The following is a 27,222-nucleotide window of genomic DNA, read 5'->3' as shown; positions in this document are numbered from 1 at the left end:
TTTTTATGTTTGCCAAAATTTACTCCCAACTGTTAACGGATAGAAAGATTTTCATATAAGATAAGGCAATACTATTTCTAGACAATCCTTTTTTAATAATTTAATCCTATTAATAATGACATGGAAGTAATTTGAAAGTTAAAACACAAAATCTTGCAAGTAATTTATACTCCTAAAAGGCTGAGATGAATCTATCATCTAAAATTAGGTTCTGAATAGGAAGATTCCACCTGAGTTTGATTATCACCCGAAGCAGATCGCCTATCCGAACACCGAACCCATTTGCCTACCCATAGTCCTGCTAAACGTATTCCTTTGAACTACGGAGTATCAGATTAAAAACATTTGAGGGCGTCATTTAAGCAAGGTTAAGGTTATGTATTTTTAAAAAAAAAAAAAAAGATACAGCACATCTCAGTAGGATCTTAATTCATGACCAAATGAGAACATACCCGAAGGCCTCAGGAGTTAATAGAGAGAGAACATAAATTGTCAGTAACTCTATTAACTGATAATGCTGTAAATGTGGAAGCGTCAATTAATAAAAATAAAAATAAAAAAAAGTTATAAAGGACAACATAGTGAGAAAGAAAAGAATAAGAAGCTGCAATGCAAGTATTTGCACTACGTACATGATTTTCTAAGCGGTTAAACCAGCCACTTACAAGACCTAGAATGAAGACGGACAGGAGAGGTGAAACGTGCTAATGTTATGTACACCAACCTTCAGCAGACAAATATTGAGCGTAAATCATGAAGCTATGTACAGGGCTTATTGTATTCTCAAGATTCTCGATATTTTGTCAGGTCAAATGTCAAAGTGCTAGAGCAGCTGCAAACAACAGAGAAATTAGCCAAAATTAAATAGTCTCTAGGAAACTCAGACACCAATATGTACTGTAACAAGGGGGCTCCAACAATTACAAACCATATCAAAGCATAATAATTTATTTAAAATTGGAGCAAGAAGGAACTCACCTTCGCTCAGAATCCCTGTAAACCCCAACTAAAGCCTCAGCTTTGTCATAAAAGCTGTCCTTGAGTGATATCACAATACTTTGGAAACCACAGCCCCCATCAGCATCCTGGTCAAGTCGAGCACCTCCACAGGATTTTGATCGGATGAATCCAGCAACCTTGGCAACATTTAGATTATCTAAAGCAGCATCAACTTCATCTAAAATGAAGAACGGTGATGGCTTAAAGCTGCACATATATATATAATAGGTCAGTACATGACAGGCTGATTAATAAATTATAAGAAAACATTTATAGAAGGCATTGTTAAACATTTTGATGGCTTGAAAATACACTGCTACAATTCATGGGTAGAAAAAGACTATGATAGCATAAAAAGTTCACTCCTACACCAGTCCTCAAAAATCAATATTCACTTGTCAATGGAGCACACTGCAGTACTGCACACCTCAGGAGATTAAAATCAATGTCTCGACTATCTTCCCAATTCTCAGCCCTTGATTTAATCTCCCAAGACATAAACTAAGTATGAAATCAAATAGATAAAACATGGCAGTATAAACAGTCCAATGACAAAATGTATCACACCTGTGTATAGAGAAGAGCAACGCCAGAGCAGCAACAGTCTTTTCACCACCAGAGAGTTGTTCCATATCACGGAACCGTTTTGTTGGCGGCATAGCAGTGTACTTAATACCATATAAAAATGGCTCATCCTCATTTTCCAAATTCAGATATGCTGTCCCGCCAAGTGGATGTGTCTGGCTCCTAGTTAGTTGTTTGTATATCTTGTCAATATTACTTGAGATATGGTTAAATGCATCCATGAACTTCTTGTATCTGCACAAGAAAATTAATGGTAATCTAGTCATTCTTCAGAAGCAAAATCAAAATTTGGTAAGACATACAAATCTGCAAACACAGGAAAAGATTTGCAAATAAATTGAGACTGTCAGCAACTGCCCAAAGGCCCCTAATAAAATGAAGAGATGGCTTGCTCAATCACATTACAGGGCTGAAACCACATCTCATTCATCTTGATTTCAAATAATTTAATAATACTTGTAGGTACCTTAGCTCCCTGACAGCATTAAATCTGCTAGTTATTTCTTTCTCTTCTTTTCTAGCAGCATCAAACTCCTTACTTACAAGATCTTCCTTTTGTTTTAAAGCCTCATACTGGTCAAGAGCCTTGAGATTAGGAGCTGATCTTTCAATATCTGAAATGAGTGCATCCATCTTGTGTTTGAAATCAGCCTCCTGCTTATCCCGTTCAGATGGCCTCATATCCTTTTGCAATGATCTGTCCAACTCACTAAAATCAAACACTGGACCTTGGCTGGAATCGGTATCCATTGGGTCTGAGACTGTGGGCAGGCTTATTTGCTCTAATTCACACTTCTCCAATATCTCCTGCTTCCTTGATGAGAGATTATCGATTTGTGTTCTCTAGGAAAGATTGAAGGGATTTACAGGGTGTCAGAAAATCTTGTCAGAAAAACCAACGAACAATAGAAGAAAGAAGCTTAAAGACAACTAACCTTAACATTAATTTGACGGTTCAGTTTATCTAAATTTGTCATACCACGGGAGATCTTCTTCACTATTTCCTGCTTTCCGCGTTCACATTCTTCTAACTTGGACTTCCACCCTAGCAACAGAAAAATATTTATAAGACAGCACAATTTTTTTTTAAAAAAAAAAAATAAAGAAATTAAAAAAAAAAATATACAACAAAGATTCAAACAGTCACAGAGATAAGACATTATAAATTTCAGATGGAGAGCACAGACACGCAGTTTGTTAGCCAGCACAGCAAGAATCTACAATAGCCAATAATTCCCCCTATTTTGGGGCGGAAGAGAGCATTTGAAGCTTCCACTTACAAAATTAATCCAGACTTTAAAGACTAGATCTCTAATTTCAATTTATATATTGGATTTGGAACCAAAGAGGAAGAAAAAGAACACCTTGTAATTCATCCTTCATTTGATTGATCTCAGTGGTAATACTCTCCATTTCTAACTTAGATTCAACATCTTTGTCCTGAAGTCTTTTGAGTTCATCTTTCAAAGCACTAAGAGATGACTGAATCTGCATAATTTGCGATTCAAAATCCTGGTTCTGTTCATACTCCATCCTGAAAATTCAAGGAGATTTACAGAAATTGTTAGTCCAATGTTGAACTATAATAGACAAGGAAAAGTTCAAAATTCACCAAAAACTAAACTGGTGGATACAAATCATAGCATTAAAGGCACAAAATATCAAAATTAGTCATTTACTTTCAAGGAAAGTCGTTCAGAAAGTAACAATGTTGAGTTCAAATACCAATTTCAGTGCTTTGCAAGATATGTGAAAAGAAACATCAAAATACACCACATAGAATTTTCCAGAAGATTGATAGATGAAGCAACAACTTGCACATTTGCTTTATCACATATGTAGGCAACAAAAGCTTTAGCTTCAAAGACTGAAAGATATCTCAATATTTCAGTCTATAGAACACTCTCTACCAGATTATGCATAACCTAGTGAACTAAGATATTCACCCCCGCCTTTTTTGTTCTACACGCTTATTGCAGACTCTTGTTTCTAGAAAAGTTCAAAAAAGGTGACTGGTGGAAAAATGTAGATAGAGTGAAAGAGTGAGAGAAAGGTGTAAATATTGAGGGGTAAGATGTAAAAAGATGTTTGCCAATGATAAAATAAAGTAGAAGTAGCTAAGGCCAAAAAAGACCTCAAAACTATTAGATGGTTAAGAAAAAAAAAATGAACAGATTTGCAAGTTGTCATTTGCTGCTACACAAAAGGCTAGATATGACATATACTTGACTTGATTTTCGTCTCTGTATCAACTTCCCAGAGCTCAAATGCTTCGCCTATCTGAGTTCAAATTACTGTTAGAAAACACTGAGGTGTTGTTTGGTTGCACACAAAAAAAAATGGAAGAATTGAAAATTCCCATGAATTTGGAAATAAGAGACTTGTTTGGTAGACCATAAAAGCGGAGAATGTGGGAAGTGTAAAATCATGGGAATTTCCAATTCCCACAAAACATGGGAATTTAATTACCAAGGTCCCCCTTGCTAAATCAAAATTCCCATGATTTATAAATATCCATATAACAACCAAACAAGTATAGTTAATTCCTAGGGAATTTTATGTGGGATTTTAATTCCCATGAAATACAAATGCCCATAGGAAATTAATTCCTTTGTCAACCAAACATCACCTGAATCTACAATTATAGTTCCAGGATATTTAGTGCCTCCTAACTACACACCCCCCATCCACCCACCCACCCACCCACCCCCCAACAGATAAAATAAAATAATAACCTAAGTCAGAAAATTATGCAATCATATGACAAGATATTTCAAATAAAAGGACTAACTATAACAAAATAACATTAAACAAGCCAACCTGAAACTTTACAAATGCAATCTAACAGAGATGAGCAGAATTGCTGAAATCCGAAACACCTTTGCCTAAAGACTTTTATAATCACTGTCAAGGCTATGTATCAAATGGACAGACATTGGTAGTATCAAATGGACAGACATTGGAAGTACGAGTGCACGACATAAAAAACAAACAGTATGAATGAAAATGAACAAAGCAAGAAACTTACTGATACTTCAGCTTTGAAATTTGGTTACGCAAGGTAACCTTTTCCTCAAAGGTTTCTGCATCAGCTGTGAGTTGTGTCTCCTCGTATGCCCGGATGTCAACACCAACAGCTTCCTTAAAATCTTTGTAGATGTGATCAACAATATCATTTATCCTCGTCTCCAGCTTCTGTATTTCTCCCTTTCTCTTCTTGATAGTAGCATTTAGCTGCAACAGAGCACGTCATGAGATTAGCCCAAGCACAGTTTACGCAAAGTCCAAACAATGTTTAGAAATTTGCATACATTTGCATGATCAGGCTCAATCCTGTGGATTTCTTCTTCGATGTTCCTCTTTTCATTTGCCAATTTCTTTAGCTTGTCCCGAATACTTTTCTGCAAATAAATATATAATAATTATACTGCATCAAAGGGGGTGTCCAAACTATACGTAAATGATAGCCAAAATGAAACCTTATGCTCAAAAGGAGTTTAGATAATGTCTTAACTTTTGGGAGGGCAGGGCCGTGGGACAGTAACTCCTAAGTCCTAACTAAGTGTGAGAGCTAAGTATCCTAACCATCAAAACAACAAAGGAATTGCTATTGCCTATACTTGATTTCAATATGCAATTACCTCTTCTATTTCTGCATACTTCATCTTCTTTTCCAAGCCACTAATCTTTACAGACACCTCTGTCTCTTTCAGATGCATCTCCCTGGGTGACTCAGTAGCCTCCAGCTCAGATTCATATTGTTCTTTCTTTTTCTTAAGCCCTGAAGAAAGCTGTAAAACTTAGATCTAGTAAAAGAGAAATTACATCAAAATGAAGCACAGAACACAAACCTTCAATTTTCTTGTCATCCCATTTGTTTGACCTAGCCTCCATTCCGCCAGTAGTACCGCCAGTCATAGTACCAGCTTTGGTGAGGAGAATTCCATCAATAGTTACAACTGAGAAAAAAAGTATAATCAGACCCAAATTCCCTAATATTGCTTGCATATAGAACTGCAAGAAATGATGGAAGACCAACAAAGAGTACACCTTTATGCCTTTCTCCTGTCCAACTTAGACGCTTGGCTTCATCAAGATTGTCACAAACTAATGTATTCCCAACAGCAAACAGAACTGCCTTCTCCAAAGCTGGGTCAAACTTGTCATAATTAAGGAAATATATACTCGTTAATCATTCCCAAGAATAAGAAGAAATCATGAGTTGAACGGTCCGACAAGCACTAAGGGGGCATATTTAAAATGCCCCCAATGAACAAAAATTACCTAGGTAGCTATGCTTATTATGGTTTAAAAACTTTAAACATATGAACAGAACCAGCACTAGGCCTTAGCAAGATCTAGTCCAAACAATTCAAAAGAAATATGTTAAGAGCAATCTGAGTTATCTGACTATCCCATAAAAGACCCGTGACTAAAACCCAAGGGCATCAAAACTGTTTCGAACTGACTCTCATTTCTCGTCAAACAAAAAACCTAGTTTCAAGAGCTCTATGAAATCACTAATCAGTTGAAAACAATAACATGTACAATGAATTGCAACACCAAAGAATTATGTGTAAAGCTAAATTTGTGAAGGATATTGTATCACATCATAGACCAACTTTGCAGTACCACCTAATGTCCGCAACCTTTCAATGATTGGCTTCACACGGACCGATTGAAGAGGTATGAAAGTCTGAGGAGGGAGCCTTTGCTCTTTCAAGTACTGAAACAATCAACAGAATTTTGCATAAATACCAACAAAATTACCAAACCCTCCACCAACGACATCAAATCTCACTATTAAAAAAGATACTACGTAATTGAATCATAAGATAGACGGATGAAAAGGCAAAATTACAACCCGACATCCAGACGCACCAGAAAATCAAGTACACAGGACAACTCCCTTACAGACGTTACAGTACAAATGAAAATTAATTTGACTCTAAAAACTCATAAACATCTCATTATGTCAGTAAGGAATTTGGTGCTATTTTGATGGTAGCCAGAAATGTGAATTGGTGTGGTGAATGAAGCAAAATATTGAGGGGTAAATGGTCTTGAATACATCTAATGCATCTAACTGATCAAAGATAGCCTCTTCTTAAAATGACACAGATAAATGCAACAGCTTAAGTTTGGTAATGACCTCCCTTTAACACATTTTAGTATTTTACACCCAGCTGATGATGGTTTATGTCGATATGACTACAATTTTTAATTTCAAGTACCCATCTCATACTCTTGATGCATCAAAATGAGTATGATCCATAGACACCACAATTTCCCCAAACAATAAAAGGGGAAGAGAAAAATAATAATCAAACAAAGAAAAAAAAAAGATTTAGTAATGAGAAAAAAAATACATATATAGAACTTGAGGGGCAAAGAAGAAAAAGGCTATGTGACATATGGTTATTTGCTCACAAAATAGCCTAAATAAGTATTATATTAACATATATTTTTATGGAATATGTTATACATAGCCCTTAGGGCTACATATAAACATTAAATTTACAATTGAAAATCATAAAAAGTTAAGAAATCATCAAAATATAAACACTAGTAACACTGGTTTACGCGTGTTTTTGTCATGAATTCCTAATTTTATACAATTTCCAAGAGTATATTTAATGTTTATATATAGCCCTTAGGGCTACATATAACATTACCCTATTTTTATTTATAGAGTTGCGGAAAAAACTACTAAAATGTCAACTTGATGTGTGTATGCTTTTGAAACGTGAAAAGTAATAAAAATAATTTCAGTCAATAATATGTTATAAAATGTGTTCCAACACTCAGAACCTTGGCTACTGAGTGTGTCTAACACACAGACAAATGTACCCATATCCAACATTGGTGCTTGTGTCATGGTAGAATAGGTGTATAATACAAATTTGCAAACATGCATTAAACTGAGATCCACTCTTTGAGCCAAATAAGCAGATTCAGATGAATAATTGAAATTGCAACTACAAACATACTTCATCAAGGGTGAGCATTATTATCATAAGAAATGTAGAAGAGACAAGGGCCCAAGAGCTATAAAACAATATTTAATATCCACATAATCACGCATATTATTCAGAAAAGGCCTCACAAAACCTTTACCTTTATGCACTCCTTTCCAGTATGTTCATCCTGAACTACCACAGCATCCATGAATTTCCCCATAGCAACAGTGACAGCCAAGTTATATTTCTTTTGTGTAGGATGACAAAGCTCCGTCATTCGACCATGTACACCAGAAAAAAGGCGCTTGAGGGTATCTACAGTTTGTGACAATCTTATATCCCTCTCATTTTCATGTCTGTCAGCCTTCAATTCACGCAGCTGATTTTCTACTTCACTTAATAGTGTTTTCAGACGGTCATACTCAGCTCTGCATCAAAAAAAGATAAACATGAAATCGTCAAGCTTATGCAACAAAATGTAGACAGATTAACAATCGAACTCCAACAGCTAAAAGCACAAATAACCCAAAGGATCAACTCTGGAAGATACTAAAGCAAAATATGTAATTGAAAATTATGATCTCCAAAAGCATAAGAATTTTTAAGAAATTAAAAGCAATAGGAAAAGATACTTTGATTTTTGACTTTTGTTGCGCATCTCCTCACGTTCCTTTTTCAAGCGTTTCATCTCTTTCTCATGATCTCTTGATGCCAGTTGATCTCTATTTAGGCGCTCTTTCATTTCCTCCTCTTGTGATTTCAGCTCCTCATACCGGATTTTAAGCTGCTGAAGATTCTCATCCAAGTTCTTTTGAGCCTCAATATCTATCCTTTGTTGCCTATCTAGAACCTCTTTTTCATCTTTCAACTTTACAGTTTTCCTCCCAGCTTCCTCCTTACTGCAACATCATTAAATCATTACAAAACTGAGTCAAAAAGGTCACAAAATTTATGGTCTCTGAATATAAACAAACTTCCCATCATCCTTTGTAGCAACGATACTACTGGATGCATACCTTAATTAGAGAAACACTAACTCGGGCTGGATATTAACTTATTAAGGGGTGTAAACAGGCTTAAATAGGAAACTTCCAAAGGTTGAGATTCAAATGAATTCAAAATATTTATAGAAGTAAACAGCCAGATTTTCTACATCATAAATATGCGTGAGACTGTTGAGAGTATATAATGAGGACTGCTGAAGACTCCTCACCCTTTTTTGGTATTATTAAAATCAGATTAATAAAACAGATTCACAGTTTTAAAAAACTCAGACATAAAACAGTTAGTAAGATTTATAAGTGAAAAGCCGCCAACTACTTGCTCATCATATCAGATTATAGAAACTTTAGTGAAAAATATTGGGAAGCAGAGAAATGTATTTTCCAAGCTAGCACCATTCTTTAGAATCTGAAACAACTATCCCCTTGCCTAGTTAACGTAATAACGTCACAAACTCACAAACAACATATACATTCCCCAGGGAAGCAATGGCAAATCAAGGACAGATCCATAAAGATAGCCAAATGATAGACAGATATCCAGCTATGTGAGACGCAGATTACAACTAAATCATTATCTCACATTCCATCTCATAATATCAAACCACCATCATCACATCCCGCCCCATCCACGCACAAACAAAGATAAGAGAAAAGGGATCTCCATTATAGCATATAACCATGATGACTAAGAACAGAGCTCACTGGAAAATCTCTCATCATATTGACCAAAACTTTGGAATCTATAATTCTACCATTGCAACTCTTATTCTATCCCGACACAATTCACCAGATCATAGCCCATAACCTAACATTAATCATCTATTACACTACTCAAATAAGTTCAGTAATCTAAAGTTGCTGAAACATTAGTATAAAAAAAAAAAAAAAAAAAAAAAAACCAACTCAGCAGTAGGCTTTCTGCAACCTTGACCTCACCGACGGCCCAAGACAACTGCAATGTTTACTTAGTTTCTCTGACCCGAACAATTTCTTTATCTCAATAATAATACAATAAAATCAATAACCTTCTGCACAGTTTTTTTTTCCCATAATCCCAAAGCAAACATATGTTATGTCAAGAGACAAAAATGTTTAAACAAAGTCAAGCAGGAATCATCCGCAGTACATAATTAACCAAAGGAAAACATAGTACACATAATTAGTAAAGTAAAAAACTTACATCCGGTAATATTCTTGCAACTCAACTTCTGTTAACTGGATTTTACCGCCAACATCAGGTGCACTTTCCTCCATGTTTTTTAATCTTTGAGTTACAACTGACAAGTCTGCCTGGAGCTTTTCTACTTTTCCAGCATGTTTGTTCTTCTCTTCTCTCTTTTTGTCCAGCTCCTTTTGAGTACTCTTTATTTTTGATTTTATACGTTTCATTTCCTGCTCCAACTTCAAGAGCTCATGCTGCCAAATTCCAAACAGAAAAAAAAAAAAAAAAAAAAAAAGAAAAAAAAAAAAGAAAGAAAAGTTAGCTTCTGTAATCAAAGTATAATTCAACAGAAGAGAGTTTTTAAAATGAGAAACATACATTCCTATCAAGTTTATTGTTCTTCTCTACAATCTTTCTTTCAAGTTTATTTATCTCTTTCTGGTATTTAGCCAGCTCTTTCTCCTTTTCACGCTTTTCCTGCTCAAAATTGTTTTGTTCTTCAACAAGCTCTTGCTGGCTTTCTTTCTCAACTTCAATTTCTTCACTTATCTTGTTTATATCTTTTTCTATGTTGTAAATCTGCCAGAGAAAGTGTTCCTTCTTCAAGCCTTTCTGCAAAAAGAGAGGGAAGAACCAAAGTGAGAAATTTCTATGAGCTTGATGGAAAAAGAAACATCCATGTAGCCAACCAAAAGATGACCCAACAATCTTCCAATTACTGTTCTCCAGTAAACAATGAAGTCAGTAATTACATCACAATATCGTGAAGAAAATGACTTTATAATCTCTCCAGCATAGGGAGTGAGAAGTTCAAGGATTTGAGCCATGAATGTGAGTGACAGTGTACCAAGTCCCACATATCAGAAATTTAGAAACATACAATACACCCTTTCAAAGCTTCAAGTTCTAAGAGCTCCAAACAATTAACATGGTACATAAAAGACAAAAGGAGTAATTTAAGATCTAAAATATCCAACATAAATTCAAAACAAGCACCACATAATCCCTAAAACCTGATATGTATATATTACTCACAACACGTGGAAACTATAGTCACAATCACCCACTTCCACAGACTTATGAAATGATTTCAAAATATCATCCTATATTATAGTTAAAGACATCCCTATCCTTTTCTTAACTTAACCATTCATATAAACTGAATTGTGGAAGGTTGAAATCTAATCAAAATTACTACTACCACCATCCCCTAATCACTTTAATCGTTTTAAGAAGCAGAGTTAGACCATCATTAACAAAGTTTGAAATTTAAGATACAAAATATTAAAAATGAAAAGCCACACAAATGTAAATAGAAATATTGGTCTATTATCTAGGGACAGAAGAATGCTATTTATAGAATAGTGACAATAGTTTCAAATTTCCCAACTTAATATAATGATAAAATGACTATTATTTCCAGAGAGTGAAGGTACCAATTTTTCTTGTAACCGAAGATGTCTTTCTGCTTCTTCCTTTTGCTCCTTTTTCTGTTTTCTCTCCCCAACTATTGTTTTCTTACGTTGATAAACAAGAACTGCTTTTTCTTCTGCTGTGGCTTTCTGTTCTTCTAACTCCTCATAGTCCTTTTTGTGCTCCTCAGAACCAGAAATCTGCTCGAGAAGTGCTGTCAGTTCCTTGGGATTCTTGGATGCGATAGACTCCACATCTCCCTGCATTGCCAACCTTTCAGGAATTAAACTTGTATGCAAAGATAGGAAAAAAATAATAATAAAAAAATACATATACAGTACAATTTTCCCACCTTCATTCATCTGAAAGCAAACTTAAGGATTATCTTCTGTATGCTATTTAAGGCTTAAGATAGACTTTGACCTCACCGTATCCTTTTTGAAAAATAAAAACAGTCTTGATAGGCCAAAAAACACAAGTGCATTCATCAAAAATTACTTTCCTTAAGTGATTAGATTACTCTCTACCAAAAAAGGGAAAATTACAAACAATCAACATAAAGCTTTTGGTGGGGCTGTCTGTCAATTTATGAAAAACAAAAGTGAAAAAAATCTGCCGATCAGTTCAAAACAATAGGAAAAAAAAAAGGTAGGAAAAAAGACAATAAATTTCGAAGAACAGCTGATTTTAACAAATATAAGTTTCTACAGCTGCAATATGGAGATATTGAGATCTCTAGCGCATATTTCAATATACATTCTTGTCCTACTACAAGCACAATAGAATTATAGGTCAGGCAGCTGTCCCATGATCATATGAACTAACAGGATAAGTAAAACCTATCCAATAATTATATATTAAGCTTCTATGTCAAGTACAACAGATGAACAGATTTACCATATTTGCATATTATTAGCTTTAGATGCTCAAAGAGTAATGTGATGTTGTCAACGACTCAATTTATGCAACAGGATTACAAAAGTTTGAAGGACATGCAATCATCCTTTTAAACTCAAGAATCAAGAAAACTGTGACATTTACCCCCCCCCTCTCTCAACAAGTTGCCACGTGACTACAGATCTTGTCCAAATGCATTGGACTTGGGGTAAATAGGATATAGGAAACTCCTGGATATAATTACCTCCAAAACTTCTTTGGAGCCAAGATCTTGTATTCATGCAATTATGGAATTGAATATTCCCACCTTCCACTTTTCCCTCCCCAAGGCTCAACCCCCACACTTAAGTCACTCCTTTCGCAAGAAGTATCACTCATAAAAAAGCCTTTCACTTCCTAAACAGTTAATTGAAGCACCAAATGCTGGTATATTCGTGAGTTCCCATGAGTTTTTAGTTACTACCAGACAAGTCTATTATTTAAGTTGAACAATAGACAAACCAAACCTATTTGAGTACCTACTAAGAATTTAAGAACCTGTTTCAAGTGAATTACCACACCTCACATAGATTCTATTTTCCTTACCGAAGAAGCATTACACACTTCAGTTCTTTTACACACCACTTTCTATTAATGAAACAGTTGTTCAAAACTCCAATTCAATTGCAATATTCATTATTTGACATCCTCCAGGTGTGATCCTTTAATAATCTAATCCTGAATCATAATACTGTGACATAAAAGGTATTAACGAAACAATTGTTCAAAACTACAATTCAATTGCAACGTTCATTATTCGATCTCCTCAATATATAACTCTTAATCTAATCTAATCCTGAATTAATAATACCGCAACATAAAAGGACAAACTCAAGAGGAGTGAGAAACAAACAAAATCAAAGTCAATTTTTTCCACATTAAAATTTACAAAACAATATTAGAAATACTTGGTCCAGTCCAAAATATAAGTATCTTTAGCCAATTTCTCTCAATCTGAACAATAAGTCAATTCACTGTAGCATCATGTCATTAACAACATAATTCATTCTTAACAATCCAGAAAACACATAAAATCAACTTCAATTCTACTTCATAAAACCAAAAAATTACAATCAAATTAAAAATTACCTGAAAAACAAGGAAATTCCGAGCTTTGACAAGAATTCCAAGTTCCCTCAATCTCTCATTATACTGATCCCAAGTAACAACCCTACCATCAATCCGATACTCACTACCACCGGAACTCGTAATCGTACGAGTAAAATCAATCTCACCGCCAGACGACAGCGCGTAAACCAAATTCACATAAGCACGACGACCGCGCTGCTCACGCTCGCGGTCGTCGTAGGCGTAGATAAGATCCTTAAGCTGAGCGCCGCGAAGATGACCAGAGCGAACGCCGAGAACGAAGCTAATAGCATCCATGAGATTGGATTTTCCGGCGCCATTAGGGCCAATTATGGCGGTGAAATCGTAGAATGGTCCGATTACTTGATGACCTTTGTAAGATTTGAAGTTTTCGAGCTCTAATCGGTGGATTTTTCCCGGCGATGTTAAGGCCGGCATGATTTCTAGGGTTTTGGAGTTGCAGAGAGATTGGAGAGGAGAGAGAAATTGGGGGAAATGGCGGTTTGATTTTGAAATTAGGGGTTTTGGGGGGGAATGGGGAGAATTTGGGGAAATGGCGGGCGAAGGAGAGAAAAAGAGAGAGTGAGTGAGAGAAGAAGGGAAGTATTTTAACTGGTAACGGCGTCACGCTATGAAAAAATGGAGGCTGTTTCAATATTTATCAGGCGCCATTTTTCAAGTTTTTATCAAAAAACACGTAATGATTTTAGAAAATACTAATCCCTATATAAATTGATAATTTTGTACTCAACATATTGTCATAATTTCTATCAACAATGTTTTGTATGTCTTGGTTCAGAATAAGTACAACAAATGCTATCAACATGGAATTAAGCTTTGAAAGTACGGAATACAACATACTACCTTCGATTTTTTTTATAATTGCAACTTTGGGCCATTATTTGAGAGAAATAAAATATTCTAAAGTTGTAACTAAAAAAAAATCAAATGTAGTATTATTTTGTAAAATTATCATATCAAAAGTTCAAAACTAAAAATACCATCTTATTTCTTCATCAAATGATGTACCAAATATCAGTTATTAGCAACAAACAAATATTACAGTACTAGCTAAATAAGTAAATAATACAGTACTGTTTTACTCGATAAAATTGGTAAGACACTAAGACAGAAGTGTAAAACTATATTGATCATCTTTGTCACATAATGATTATTCAATCGCAGGCGTCACATTATGCCAATCTTGTAAAATAATTCCATGCAAAATACTAACTCCGTATAAAATTACCAATAATCATTCAAATGTCTCAAAATTTTGCTCAAGGATCAAAATCCATCAAGAAAATAATATACGTAGTAGAAAAGATAGAACGATTAAAATGATGGTGTATTCCACTACAATGTAACAATTTCTCAGTTAAGATAAAATCAAGGCGACAAATCCAACAAAAATTACTAGCAAAAGCAAAAACAAGACGTCGTATACCTCGTTGAATCTTTGTGCAAGTTGCAGAGCAACTCAACCTACTTTTAAAAACCTGCTAGTTTAAAAGTTTACAATTTCTCTATTGGTAAGACATACATTAAGGCTTAAGCTTTAGACTTCTTTCCCTTTGCTTCTGGGGCGGGTTTGCTCTGGAAAGGCAAGAAGGTCTTTCCATACATGAATGGTCTTAAAACTTCGGGTATTTCGACTCCGTCTTCCTTCTGGTAGTTCTCCAGAATACAGCACAAGGTTCTTTCAGTTGCTGTCAGAGTTGAATTCAACAGATGGACATATTGCTTTGTTTGTTCATTGCTCTGTGACCAAGCAAAAGATATAAAACTTCAAATTTATACACTACTAAATCATCTTAATGGACAGCTCTAATTGAAACAATAGGAGTCGCAAATAAATGCCAAATTAGGTTAATTAGGTATAGGAGATCCACCAAAATATAGAAGATGATTCACAAAGTACCTTTTTCTGGCCATATCGAATCTCCAATCTCCTTGACTGGAAGTCTGTACAGTTTGAACATGACACCAACTCTCTATATTGATTAGATGAAGGAAACCAAGCTTCCAAATCAAGCTTCTTTGCTGCTGCATCATTCAGGGCACCAGAAACAATAGCAACAATCTGATAAGGAAGTCCCAGCTGCAATGGCAATTGAAACCAGCTTTAAAGGCTGAACTAGACTTAGAACACCCCGGACCAGAATAAAGAAAAGGGCAGCATGCAGCAATTGCAAATCAATCATACTAAAAGAAAAAAACATGCCAGAGAGTTTATTGAGTAACAAACTCAAGGATGCTACGAAATGTGGTTAGTCAGATACCCTAAACGGTTATCGTGATAAATTTAAAGTGGATACAACACACATAGTACACAATATACCTGCTGATAAAATTCTTCAGAATTTTTCAACATTTCCTCGTGCATATCCCATGAATCATTTCCATTCGGGCTAGTGATGCAAAATTGTTCAATTTTCTCAAACTGATGAACTCGGAAAATTCCAAGAGTATCTCGCCCATGTGAACCTGCTTCTTTCCTGAAGCACGATGAGTATCCAGCATATCTAACAAGGGTAACACAAATATAAGGACACAATCATTGAAACAAATAATCCCAATTGCACAAAAGAACAAAGATTGCACCTTATTGGGAGTTGTGAGGGATGAATCCAATCATCCAAGTGGAAAGCACAAAGTGGCTGCTCAGCAGTGGCAATCAAATATTTGTCATCTCCCTCACCAGTTACCTATTGGAAACATGAATCAACAACTTAAGCTTCAACAATTAACTTACTGAACAGCCAGAGAAGTAAGCAACAATGCATCCATTCTCATCAGAAACCAAAGCTTCAGCAACCAGCAACAGCCAGTGAGCAGTAGTAATCAGTTTATTTTAATGTAAGATAAACAATATTCTCTAAAGACTAAATCTGATCAGTAACACATAGACATCACAGGAATATGATGGGGAATGTCTAGATGGTTCAAACCAGTACATAGTATAATGAGTTTAATGACAGAAAAATCAACAGTGAGGACAGCACACACATTCATACCTAATAAGATTCATACACAAACAGTTATCTGCACAGTGAAAATTTTACCTTGTAAAGTTCTTCGTCAAATTGGGCTAACTGAGCACATTTTGCCATGATATCTTTCCGCATGAAGAATGGAGTCATTAACGGTGTATATCCCTTTGATGAGAGGAAACTGAGACCAAAATTTATCAGAGCTTGATTCAGAAGGACGCCATCACCTTTCAAGTAAAAACCTCTAGCACCAGCAACGTTGGAGCCTGTACATGTCATATTTGGCACAATTAGCCATTAGATAGGAAATGAAACATCTATGCATACTATTTAAGCGACATTCTATGACAGTGTTGTGAAGGACTGGACAATATGGTTGCATAAATATGAGTTGCAGGACACTATCTCACTGAATGCATACTACCTTCACCCTCATGCGAGAGTTGGACTTAAATTACATTAAAATAGAGTGACAAAATGATCAGCTAAAACAAAACAAATTCAAATTCCAAGCAATAGAAACTGAATTCATAGTCAAAATCATCCATCAAGCAGCCACGGAAAGAGAGCCGTAAACAATCAATGAATCTGTTCCTATTTTTATCAGTAGTGAAGAACATTGAATTTGCAGAAATGAGATAATACGAGGTGAGGGATTAAACAAATGTGTATCCACAAAAACGAGGTGAGGAATTAAACAAAGAAGAATTAAAAATAACGATCGAGTAAAAAATACAAAGCTTTCATAAACAAGAAATACAGCACCTTTCTTCGTATCCACTATCCCAAGAAGCTCAACAAGGTCAACATGATTTTTCAACTTTGGTTCCATTCGCCTTTCACCCCATGTTCGGATCACAGCATTGTTTGCCTACATCATCATACAAGCAAGTTTGTGGGCACCAAGTCTGATTAAATAGCATTTTTTTTTCCTGATTTCTTATGTTTCTTAAGCACTATATCTAACCACCAAAAAATGTAAACGAAGTAATTTCTTATAATTCTTAAGCACTATATCCAATCACCAAGAAATGTAGAAGATACTTTGATTTCTATATACATTCATACCTCATCGTTGCTAACTGGGACTGAATCGTGAATCAGATTCCCAATCAATTCCAATTTAGCATACAATGCAGCCTTAACTTCCTGAACTTCAGCATCTTTCTCTGCAGTTGATTTCTTATTCTCGTCTGTGCTTTTGATCATTTCAGATGCATCCTCACCTTTCTGCACAGAATTGCCTTGGTAAGATTTCGGAAGACAAAATAACATTCTTAAATACATGCAAATCATGTATACAATCAGCAACTCACAATTTTCAGGCGTGCCACCTCTTTGTTGATCCTATTGAAGTCCTTGCGCAAGCTCTCGAGCTCAAATTGACCTAACAAACAATCATTTATCAAGTTGACCACTGAGGTAATGAAAAACTATTTGAACCACTGAGGTAACTAGTAAACTTCTACGCCATACTGTAATAACTAATGACCAATTAAACAACATTGTGACCAAATCTATCTCCTTTGTCCAGTTGAGCTTTTCGATCAAAACATACTTCAAAACCTGAATACTTACAGACACAACACTAAAATACTGCAAACGAAACACAATATTATTTCTAATCTGTAGCAACACTAAACCCTCAAGTCAAAAGTTTACTTCAAATTTATATTTAATGGACTTAAGTAAGAACTTTATACAGTATATCTTTAACTAAGAGTCATCATTATCACTGATTATATCATTGATGCTACAAAAAGGAATCAAATTCTCTTTATTCAAGGATTTAAGCAACTAAATGAAGTGGGTTTCGACCAAAAGTCCCAAACACCTAAACAATGTAGAATTATCGTTGGTGATCTTTTGAATCTAGGGTTCATCAAAAATAGGAACAGAATAGGCAAATTCAATCATACAATTAGGTTAATCAATTTATAAATTGTACTACATTTTCCCAATCATAGCCAAAATTTTCAATTTCTACATGTAAAATCAACTTCAAACCACCATTCTAACATTCTCCCCCAATTTAACACACATAAAAATCAAAACTTTCCTAGAAATTCAAGCTTACTAACCACGCAACTTCATCATCACAAAAATAACAGAGATCCATTACTAAAGCAACCCAAAAACATCAAAAGCAAAAAAAAACCCAGAAAATTAAAATTGAAGGATTCATTTCAATAAACAAAATATGAAAAAGAGGAGAGAGAGAAAGTACGTCGGCGCCATTCTTGATCGAGGGCGATAATCTCGTCGACAATGGCTACATCTGCGAAACGACGACGTTGAGATTCGCGAATGATTTCAGGGTTTCCTCCTTTATCTACTCGAAACAGATTGATGTCCAACATCCTTAATTTCTCAGATTAAACCTCGAGAAAACGATAATGGAGGCGGCTAAAGAGAGGAAGTGAGAAGAAAAGCAGCTGAGTAAATAAGTTTAGTTTATAGAACGAGTAGTACTGGGCTACTTGGGTCAAAAGAAAACCCTATCGTTTACCGTGAGAAGAAATGTCAAGGTTTTGACTTTTGAATAGTGAATCGCTAAACATTGCCCGTAAATCTCCACATAAAGCCCACAAATTTGTATTGAAATGACCTTATTGCCCTTTTCGTTTTTAAAAAAAACCACTCACTACATCTCTCTAAAAGCGGCAAGGGAAAGAGGTGGCGGCGGCGGCGGAGGAAAGGCGGCGACTTGGTGACAAGGTAATTATTTAAATTATTTAAAAAAAATAATAATAATAATAAGCGGCGAAGGTGGGGCGCCTGGCTAGGACGCCCACCCACTGGCGGTGGCGCCAGCTCCGACAGCCAGTGCCGGTGGCGTGGCGTGTGGCTTGGAAGCCCAGCCAACGGTAGAGGCGTCCAAACCAGGCGCCTGCCCACTGGCTATGGCTGCCGGATCTGGCGCTACCGCCAGTGGGTGGGCGTCCTGGCCAGGCGCCCCACCTGCCTTATATATATATATTTTTTTAAATTTTTTTTTTTTTTTTTTTTTGGAAAATCAGAAAATTTGTGTTACTTTTAAATAATTTTGTTTTATGTCTATTTTTTTTTAATGTGTTTGTTTTTTTTTAATATTTATTAATTTTATGTTTTATTTTTTATAAGTCTAGTATATATATTTTTTATAAAATCAAATAAAAAACATAAATTTCCACATCCTAACTCAAAACATAAATTTATTAAATATAATTTTTTTTTTAAAAAAAAAATGTTTTTAATAGAATTTCGGATTTTCAATTTTTTTTTTTTTTTAAAAAAAACAAAAACAAAATAAAAAAAAAGGCAAAAAAAAAAATTAAACGGTAACGGCGGCGTCTGGCAGAAACGCCAGTGCACTGGTGGTGGCGCCTGGCCTGGACGCCAGTGCACTAGTTGTGGCGTCTGGCCTGAACGCCAGTGCACTGGTTGTGGCGCCTTGCCTGGACGTCCTTGCCATGGTTCCGGCGTCCAAACTAGGCGCCACCTTGTTTTACGTCGAAGACGACGTATCTCCGGCGTCCCTCGCCTCTCCGGCCTCCCCTCCAGTCTCCTTGGAGAACCCAGTACGACTCCACATTTGTTAGATCGAGATTTGTTCACTTTAGGTACGATTTTAGAAATGGGCAAAATTGTCAAACCATGTCTAATTTGTGGGCTTTATGTGGAGATTTGCGGGCGATGTTTAACAACTCCCTTTGAATAACGTTTGGACAATTGGGTACCTTCATTTCAAAATAAATGCTCGAGACGTAGAAATTTGATGAATTATACAAAGTATAAACAATACGAAGTATGTTGAGATGTTTCTTAAGTTACAACTATAAATGTGGGTTTATATCTGTTAATCACTTTTTTTCACTTTGACGAAGAGTCACCCCAAAAGCTAGGGTTTGAATGGACGAGATTTTATTGTACTTGATAAATCCCATATGAGCCCCCATATGACCATATTTTGCGATTGATCATAATATATCATCCTCGTCGCAACCTATAATAAGGGAGAAGGTAGAAGAAAGAGAAGATTTCCCATACGTAGTATTAGGGGTGAGCAAAATTATTGGGTACCCGGTTTTGGACCCGGAATTGGTTAGGACCCGCCTGGTCCAGAACTGGAACTGGTGCAACCGGTTCCGGGTCCGGGTCCAAAAATCAGGAACCAGTTATAACTGGTTCCAGTTCCAGTTCTTGATTTTACGGACTCGGTACCCACCGGATACCCGGAACTGGTTGCATTGCTTTAAAAATATGTTATTCGTGGCCTTCTCTGAATATATGGGGCATAATTATCTATTGGGCCTTATAATTTCCTAGCCCACACTTTATTTCTAACCTAATTAGTCACCATATATTTAAGGAGTACTTTTTTTTTAACTCATGTTTTTTTCATTTCATCACCCACCAAAAACCACTCATAATTTCTACTTTCATTCGTCAAACATCAAACTCCAATTTGATGATTATTTCACCCAACTTAAATTAATCACTCCATTCTTATCTTTTTCCCAAATTCTTGTATCTAAATCCACTTTTTTCCATCCTTAATTTTTATTTGTACAATAGAAAGAGGTAAAAGATGAAGGTGGTGAAGAAGAGGCCGAAAACAGATGAAGATTAAAGATGAATCAAGCTTACATACTCTATTATTCTGAGTTTTAGGGATGATTTGTGTGATTTCAGGCTAATAAATTTATGAAAAAGCCATGATTATGTAATACAACTCGAGTTTGCTACTGTACATTCTCTAAATGCTCAAATCTACTTTTTTTCATCTTTATTTTCTGCAATTTTCATATAATACTTTTAGGTTTGATTTTTTTTTAAAATAAATATAATTTCTGTTTATCGATCAAATCTGATTTTTCCTTTGGATATGTAACCGGGTACCCGGTTCTAGAACCGTTTACCACCAGTTCCAGTTCCAGTTCTAAATATTCTGGACCCGGTTATACCGGTTCCGGGTCTGGTTCCAAAATCTAGGACCTGGTACAAACCAGTTCCAAGACCAGTTCCTTCGTTTTTCACTGGGTATCCGGTTGTGCTCACCCCTACGTAGTATAAGCATTTCAAAATATATATAAGACTTTCTTTTTCTATAATAGCATAGGCCCCCAAAAGACGTTCTTGCTTCGGTTGTGACTTGTGAGTAGTAAATTGCTCTCCACCTTATATGCGAGATCAAATCTCATAGGACTCATTTAAAAATTTCTTTAATCTACCCCTCAAGTAACTCTTCTTCTATTGAATTTGTTTTAACGAGAATAAAAACAGTTGATTACAACTTTCAAAACCACTCTTTACCACATGGAACCTTTCCTACTCGAGATATATAATCCATAATCAAGTGCAATCTATCATGTTAGTAAAAAGTACGAGTAGAAATTATCAATCACAACTCAAATCCCAGCCAACTTTTGATATTCTGTACATACCTAGATATTCGCAATCAAAGAAAAGATACCATTTTTTTATTTTTATTTTTTTGATGGATAAGATTATAAGTCAAACAGTTCAAATTATAAGCATTGTTTTGTGCAATCACAAAGCTCACCTAGTGAATTCCTTAAAACAGACGTAAATTAGAGTACAGCAAATAAGAAATCACTGAATCTGGTACTGCTATTATTACTCGAATAAACAGTCCGAGAAACATAGCAAGGCCGCCAAGATCATTATATACAGAGGCCTACAGCATTAGATACTGAAGGATAGAGAAAATTTTCTATCGGCTCTGCGGGAAGATTAATGCATAACTGAAACCTTAAAATAACTGCAACCATGGTCATCTGGAAGAAGACAGACCATAAGCATACATACATCACTCACTGAATGAAAAAGAAAGTGGGAAGGGGAAAAAAAAAATACATCCCCTTCATCAAGCCTACTTCTTATCGTTGCTGGATTCTTCGCCCTCGTTGAGAAGATCTGCAGCAGCAGGTTTGGCAGTCTCTACTTCAGGGGATTCCTTTGGTTTGTTCACGCCTGTGGCTACTACCAGTGCAGGGGGCTGGGCTTCTACCAGTGCAGGGGGGTGGGCTTCTACCAGTGGAGGGGGCTGGGCTTCTACCAGTGGAGGGGGCTGGGCTTCTACCAGTGGAGGGGGCTGGGCTTCAACAGAATGAGATTCCTTTGGCTCTTCAGAATTTTGCATGTCAGGATTCCTGGAAACTTGCATTTCCTCAAATTTTGAAATGATTTTCTGGAGTTCATCATTAAGATTCAGAGCCTCAAACAGCAAGCTTTCATCATCATTGGTGCTTTGAACTATCCTCTGAAGAACAGGCTGTGAATCCTTGCACTTGTCTAACATGTTCATCGTCAAGTCATCCTGCAATATCACAAATGAGCTCCACTTTCAATGAACCAATCAATAGTCAAATACTCAGAACCGTCTACCAGATTGACACACTTATATGTAAACTACTGAGCTGCAAAGATAGAAAACAAAGTGAGGGACACATAAATTTGGAACTGGCTACAGATAAGAAAGCTCTTTTATGTACAGGAAATTATCCATAACCTATTCGCACCAAACTGAGGTAAACAAACCGATTAGTACGAGTAGAAAAGATATGACATTGCTGAATCAGATTAATATTGAAGTAATGCGAGCACATAATAGACCAGATCAGCAAAAATGTCTAAAAGTCTCGCACTCTTGCTCTTTCAAACAAACACAAAATGTACCGTCTTTTGGGGTAAGATATATAAAATTGGTTAAGATATATAAAAGGGGTTATATAATTCAATTTATCACTTGTGGTCACAGAAATATTAATAGACAGCTAAAAAACAGCATAGGTAGACCGCAGACTAATGACAGCTGATACCTCTGTTGTTCTGTTATATTTTTATAGACCCCTTTCTCTACTTCCCACACCCTTAAAAGTGAAGGGCTCGCAATACTATTATTGGGATTTAATTATTGGTAATTTGGTATCATATGAATATATGGGAGACAAAGCTATACCTAATCATCAATTACCATGTGGAACTCAAGGGCTCGCTTTAGTTGTTTAAAAGGGCTCGCTCACATGATGCATCATCCCGAGCTAAAGATGCATCCTGTGACAATATGCATATATGTAGAGGTGCAGCAAGCTATAATTACATGCTTTGGAACAGTTAAAAAAAAATGAAAAAACTATCAGTATGTAGGGTAAGATACTTTTTTTTATCTGAACTCAGTTATAAATCCACAGAGGTTAATGGTTATAACACTTCAAAACTTAAACCTGCAGCTGAGTCCTGATCTATAAAAAAACATTACCTCAATGACTTTGGGATCTGCTTCAGAGCTCAACAAACTGGAAAGCACTTCAAGGCTATTCTTGGTAATTTCTAGAAACTCCTTCTTTTGTTCTGAACTGAGATTGCCATAGTTGTAAGGCAGCATAGCATCAGCTGCACCGTTTGACTCTGAGCCAGGAATTGGATAGCTTTCAGGTGGTGGGACTTCATGCTCGTCGGTGTATGACTCCAAAGAATACTGCACAGACGGAAATGATCCGTCTTCCACCTGAGCAGACATGCTCCTCCTTTTCAAGTTCTGTCAATATGATTTGATGAGGCAACAAAGATAAGCACCAGAGATATTAGAACATAATGGCAATTACGACCAATATAAATTTCGAAAAATCCTAACAATGCTACAACATCTTTTCTAGAGATTTGATAAAGAGTGATTTTATTTGTGACTTGACACAGCCAGCATTATTATGTTTAACTACCTAAGTGGATTTTCCAGTATAGATTCAAGGATAGTTGTATACTTGTATGACACATTGAAGAGTGACAAATGTGACGAAGTAGTAAGTTACCGATATCCCATCACATCAATCGGCACTGTGTGATTTCAATTTCATTGCTGATCCACTCAACTTAACAATCCTAATATTTTTTGGAAACAAAATATTCCCTCCATCCAGACGATATATATCATCAATTAGAGCCTTAATCTATTTAAGACGTCAAAATAAAGTTTCACCTGTCAAAAGTTTATAGTTTATTACTAGACTTCCAAGATGTTCTAACATAAATTGGATGATTCAAAGCGTTAAGATAAATTAAGTCTTGAAACGAAATAACACGCCTATAACAATACTTACTCCGTACTACATAATCAAAATACCAAATTGTCATATTGTTAGAGAACATGAAAATGAACCTTGGCAGCTAGGCTACCCAAAAATTAGAACGTGAAGAGGTTTCATCCCAAAACCAATTGATAATGGGCGGAATAGCTCCTCAAGCTTCCTCGACCCGATAAGGTGGTCCGCATCCCTCCTCATCTCCAATGTCCGAAGACTAACATGTGCACAGCATGTAATTTCAACAAGAATCAAATAAATTTTACGCAAAATTAAGGAAGTTAATCTAACAATATAACCTAAGTTACACATCCACCAAAAAATCAAAACAATGCAGGCAAAATATGATTATATGAACAAATCATGGCCTACAAATACGCATTTCCCTCAAATACTCACCATATAATCAAACAAGGATAAACAAATTAATCAAAATTAAGGCAAAAAATTGCTCAAATCACCTCATAAGTTTGGCGAAAAACAGGCAAATAACTCAACTCCTCAGTCTCACCCCAAGCCCTAATCAACTCCATAGCTCTAACTTGACATTCTCGATCAGCCTGAGGATTCTCAATCAGCTTAACCACCATATCTTCCACCACTTTCTCCGACGCAATTTCCGAGAAAACCTTCTCACAGTTCATCGCACAAGCTTCTAGAAGCTCCAACGCCAACCTCAACCCCTTAGCATCACCATTTCCGCCATTGTTGATCTTCTTCTTAATCGCCTTAACAATTTCAGCGCCGCTCAATTCTTCGGCATTGATTTGCGAGCAAATTCGAAAATTGAGTCCCCAATCAGGAGATTCGAGCGTCGGAGAAGTGGATTGATCGACGATTCGTGATTCTGGAGTTGGAGCTTGAAGAAGGTCCTTCATTTCCTTCACTTTTAGGGAAATTGTTCTTCCCATTTGAGTTCCTCCAGCTTTCAGACGTTCTCCAATGGAGGCTAGCGTTGATTTGTCCATTGATTTTAGGGTTTGTTGTACAGGTTTTAGGGTTTGAAATTGGGGATTTTGATTTATGGTGTTTTTGAATTTTGAAAGGAAGAGGTTAAGGATTAATGAAATGAGGGAATGTTTAGATTTTGTTCGTGTCAAATTAGAGAGATAAACGTGGAAGGTGATAATCAATTGGACCTATGAATTTATGATCCTATTTGCTAGTATAATTTAGCTATCATACTCCGTATTTTCTTACACTGAAATGTACCTGTATTAATGCACGGAATATATGTATATCAAGGAAAGAAATAGGAAATTGTAGAGTATTATTATTGTTAGGATCTTGCTAGCGAATGCCCCGGGGCATTAGATAAGAAAAATTATATTTGTTGAAATGGTATTAAATTAGGAATGCATGACAAAATCACGTGTCATTCGATGTAATTAATGTTAATTTTACTCTAATATTCCCACTTTTTTTTTAGGGATTAATATTCCCATTTTTAATTCTCTTATTATTATCATTATTTTTTTTAGAACCGGTTTTTTTTTTTCTTGAAAGGGAGTTAAGGATTTTTTTTCATGTTAGTAATTTGAAATTGTAACGATTATTTATAAGTTACTCTAACTTTTTTTTTATGCAAATTAGGCCATACATCACATATTTTGTTAATCCCTTAAGGGTTTGTTCTGATTGACTGGACTGAATTGAACTGAATATTGTATGAGAGAAAGACATTAAGAACTGAACTGAAAATAATTTGAAGATAAAAGACCCTAATTCTCCTTGTCCATTTCTTTTTCCAAGCATACTCCGTATGAGAAGTAGGAGTGTTACTTCCTGTACGTATAAATCCATGTGCTCTAAACTTTAAATTAATTGAAAGTAGGTTGCAAGGACTATTTCCTATTAAAAGAGAGAGTATGGTGAGTCGCGAGAACAACATGAGGTGCACCATAATCTGTTGCTCTCTGATTAAAATATCAAGTTATTGCAATTAATGCAGGGTTTGTTATGATTTACTGAACTGAACTAAACTAAACTAAACCGATTTGGAGCTGAATTGAACTAAAATGAATTGAGCTTAAATGAATTGTTTATGAAAGCAGGATATTAGAAACTAAACTAAAATTAAGCTGAAAAAAACAGCTTTTTAGTCTCTTTCATACATAGCGTGTTAGCATTCAATAAGAAAACCAATTGCATCACAAATTGTTGAGCAAACCATCGTTTGATCTAATTAGGGCATGTTCTGATTTACTAAACTAAGTTGAACTGAACTAATTGAAGCTTAACTGAACCGAGCTGAACTGATTTGTTTATGACAGAATGAAATTAGGAATTGAACTGATTTGAGCTGAATTGAATTGAAATTAAGCTGGAGAGAACAAACCTTTAGTCAACTCAGTGAAGTACTTAATATCCTATATGGTGGAAAACTGTTGGCGCATAGGCTCTGTGCGTTAGGCATGCAAATAAGATGACATTTTTTTTGTAAACATGGTGGATTAAATGATGGCAAAAAGTACAACTACATGTATAATAGTACACAAAAAATAATATTCAGACAACTTATATATACATAATAGTACACAAAAATGTACCACCGTACCATTAAGAGAGTAAAAATGTACCACCAAAAACAAATTGTCCTTCTATGTGCATGCCAAATACATAGGCCCTATACGCCTAAATGCACTCATGATACCAAATCGTTGATTATTCAAACTAGCCGATCTTTTTACTCAACAATCCATTCACTAAATTCAGTTTATTAAATATTTTTGTAATTAAAATAAAATTCGAACACAAAAGGGCCTTATATATTCCCCTACAAAAAAAAGGGCCTTATACACACATAATTATATAGAAACTCCACAAATCATGTTTGGAAAAGGATTTTTATTTCCATTCTTGTCTTTATTTACAACCCAAAAAAAGAAAATGAAGATGGAAATAGAGCCACGCAATTCTGTAAGAGATTTTTACATTACGGCTTAAGAAACCGCCAAATACGTGAACTTAAAACAACAACCGCCTCATCGTTTTTAT

The 27,222-nt window shown here is 35.6% G+C and overlaps 3 protein-coding genes across 3 annotated transcripts; all 3 read right to left on the bottom strand.

Moving 5' to 3' along the window:
• Positions 1-418: 418 nt before the first annotated feature.
• LOC110733116 (structural maintenance of chromosomes protein 1-like) lies at positions 419-13,802 on the bottom strand. The gene is made up of 18 exons (XM_021913135.1): positions 13,149-13,802; positions 11,147-11,383; positions 10,089-10,322; positions 9,729-9,964; positions 8,177-8,443; positions 7,702-7,972; positions 6,186-6,310; positions 5,635-5,744; positions 5,436-5,543; positions 5,226-5,365; positions 4,896-4,985; positions 4,613-4,818; positions 2,949-3,118; positions 2,520-2,629; positions 2,051-2,427; positions 1,567-1,818; positions 979-1,206; positions 419-832 (listed from the first exon to the last, which is right to left on the bottom strand). Exons 1-18 carry the CDS (start codon positions 13,584-13,586, stop codon positions 784-786), a joined length of 3,648 nt encoding a protein of 1,215 aa, XP_021768827.1. The 5' UTR covers positions 13,587-13,802; the 3' UTR covers positions 419-783.
• Positions 13,803-14,448: 646 nt separating this feature from the next.
• On the bottom strand, positions 14,449-18,601 carry LOC110733115 (serine--tRNA ligase-like). The gene is made up of 9 exons (XM_021913134.1): positions 18,369-18,601; positions 17,458-17,528; positions 17,210-17,371; positions 16,907-17,012; positions 16,214-16,407; positions 15,753-15,856; positions 15,490-15,673; positions 15,070-15,249; positions 14,449-14,909 (listed from the first exon to the last, which is right to left on the bottom strand). The coding sequence occupies exons 1-9, from the start codon at positions 18,499-18,501 to the stop codon at positions 14,700-14,702; spliced, it is 1,344 nt and encodes a 447-aa protein (XP_021768826.1). The 5' UTR covers positions 18,502-18,601; the 3' UTR covers positions 14,449-14,699.
• Positions 18,602-21,663: 3,062 nt separating this feature from the next.
• Positions 21,664-25,361, bottom strand: LOC110733114 (TOM1-like protein 2). The gene is made up of 3 exons (XM_021913133.1): positions 24,687-25,361; positions 23,406-23,684; positions 21,664-22,463 (listed from the first exon to the last, which is right to left on the bottom strand). The coding sequence occupies exons 1-3, from the start codon at positions 25,191-25,193 to the stop codon at positions 22,017-22,019; spliced, it is 1,233 nt and encodes a 410-aa protein (XP_021768825.1). The 5' UTR covers positions 25,194-25,361; the 3' UTR covers positions 21,664-22,016.
• Between the last annotated feature and the right edge of the window lie 1,861 nt (positions 25,362-27,222).

The sequence above is a fragment of the Chenopodium quinoa genome, unplaced genomic scaffold (assembly GCF_001683475.1).
Source record: "Chenopodium quinoa cultivar QQ74 unplaced genomic scaffold, ASM168347v1, whole genome shotgun sequence".
Classification (NCBI taxonomy): domain Eukaryota; kingdom Viridiplantae; phylum Streptophyta; class Magnoliopsida; order Caryophyllales; family Amaranthaceae; genus Chenopodium; species Chenopodium quinoa.
This window is presented reverse-complemented; position numbering and strand designations above follow the sequence as displayed.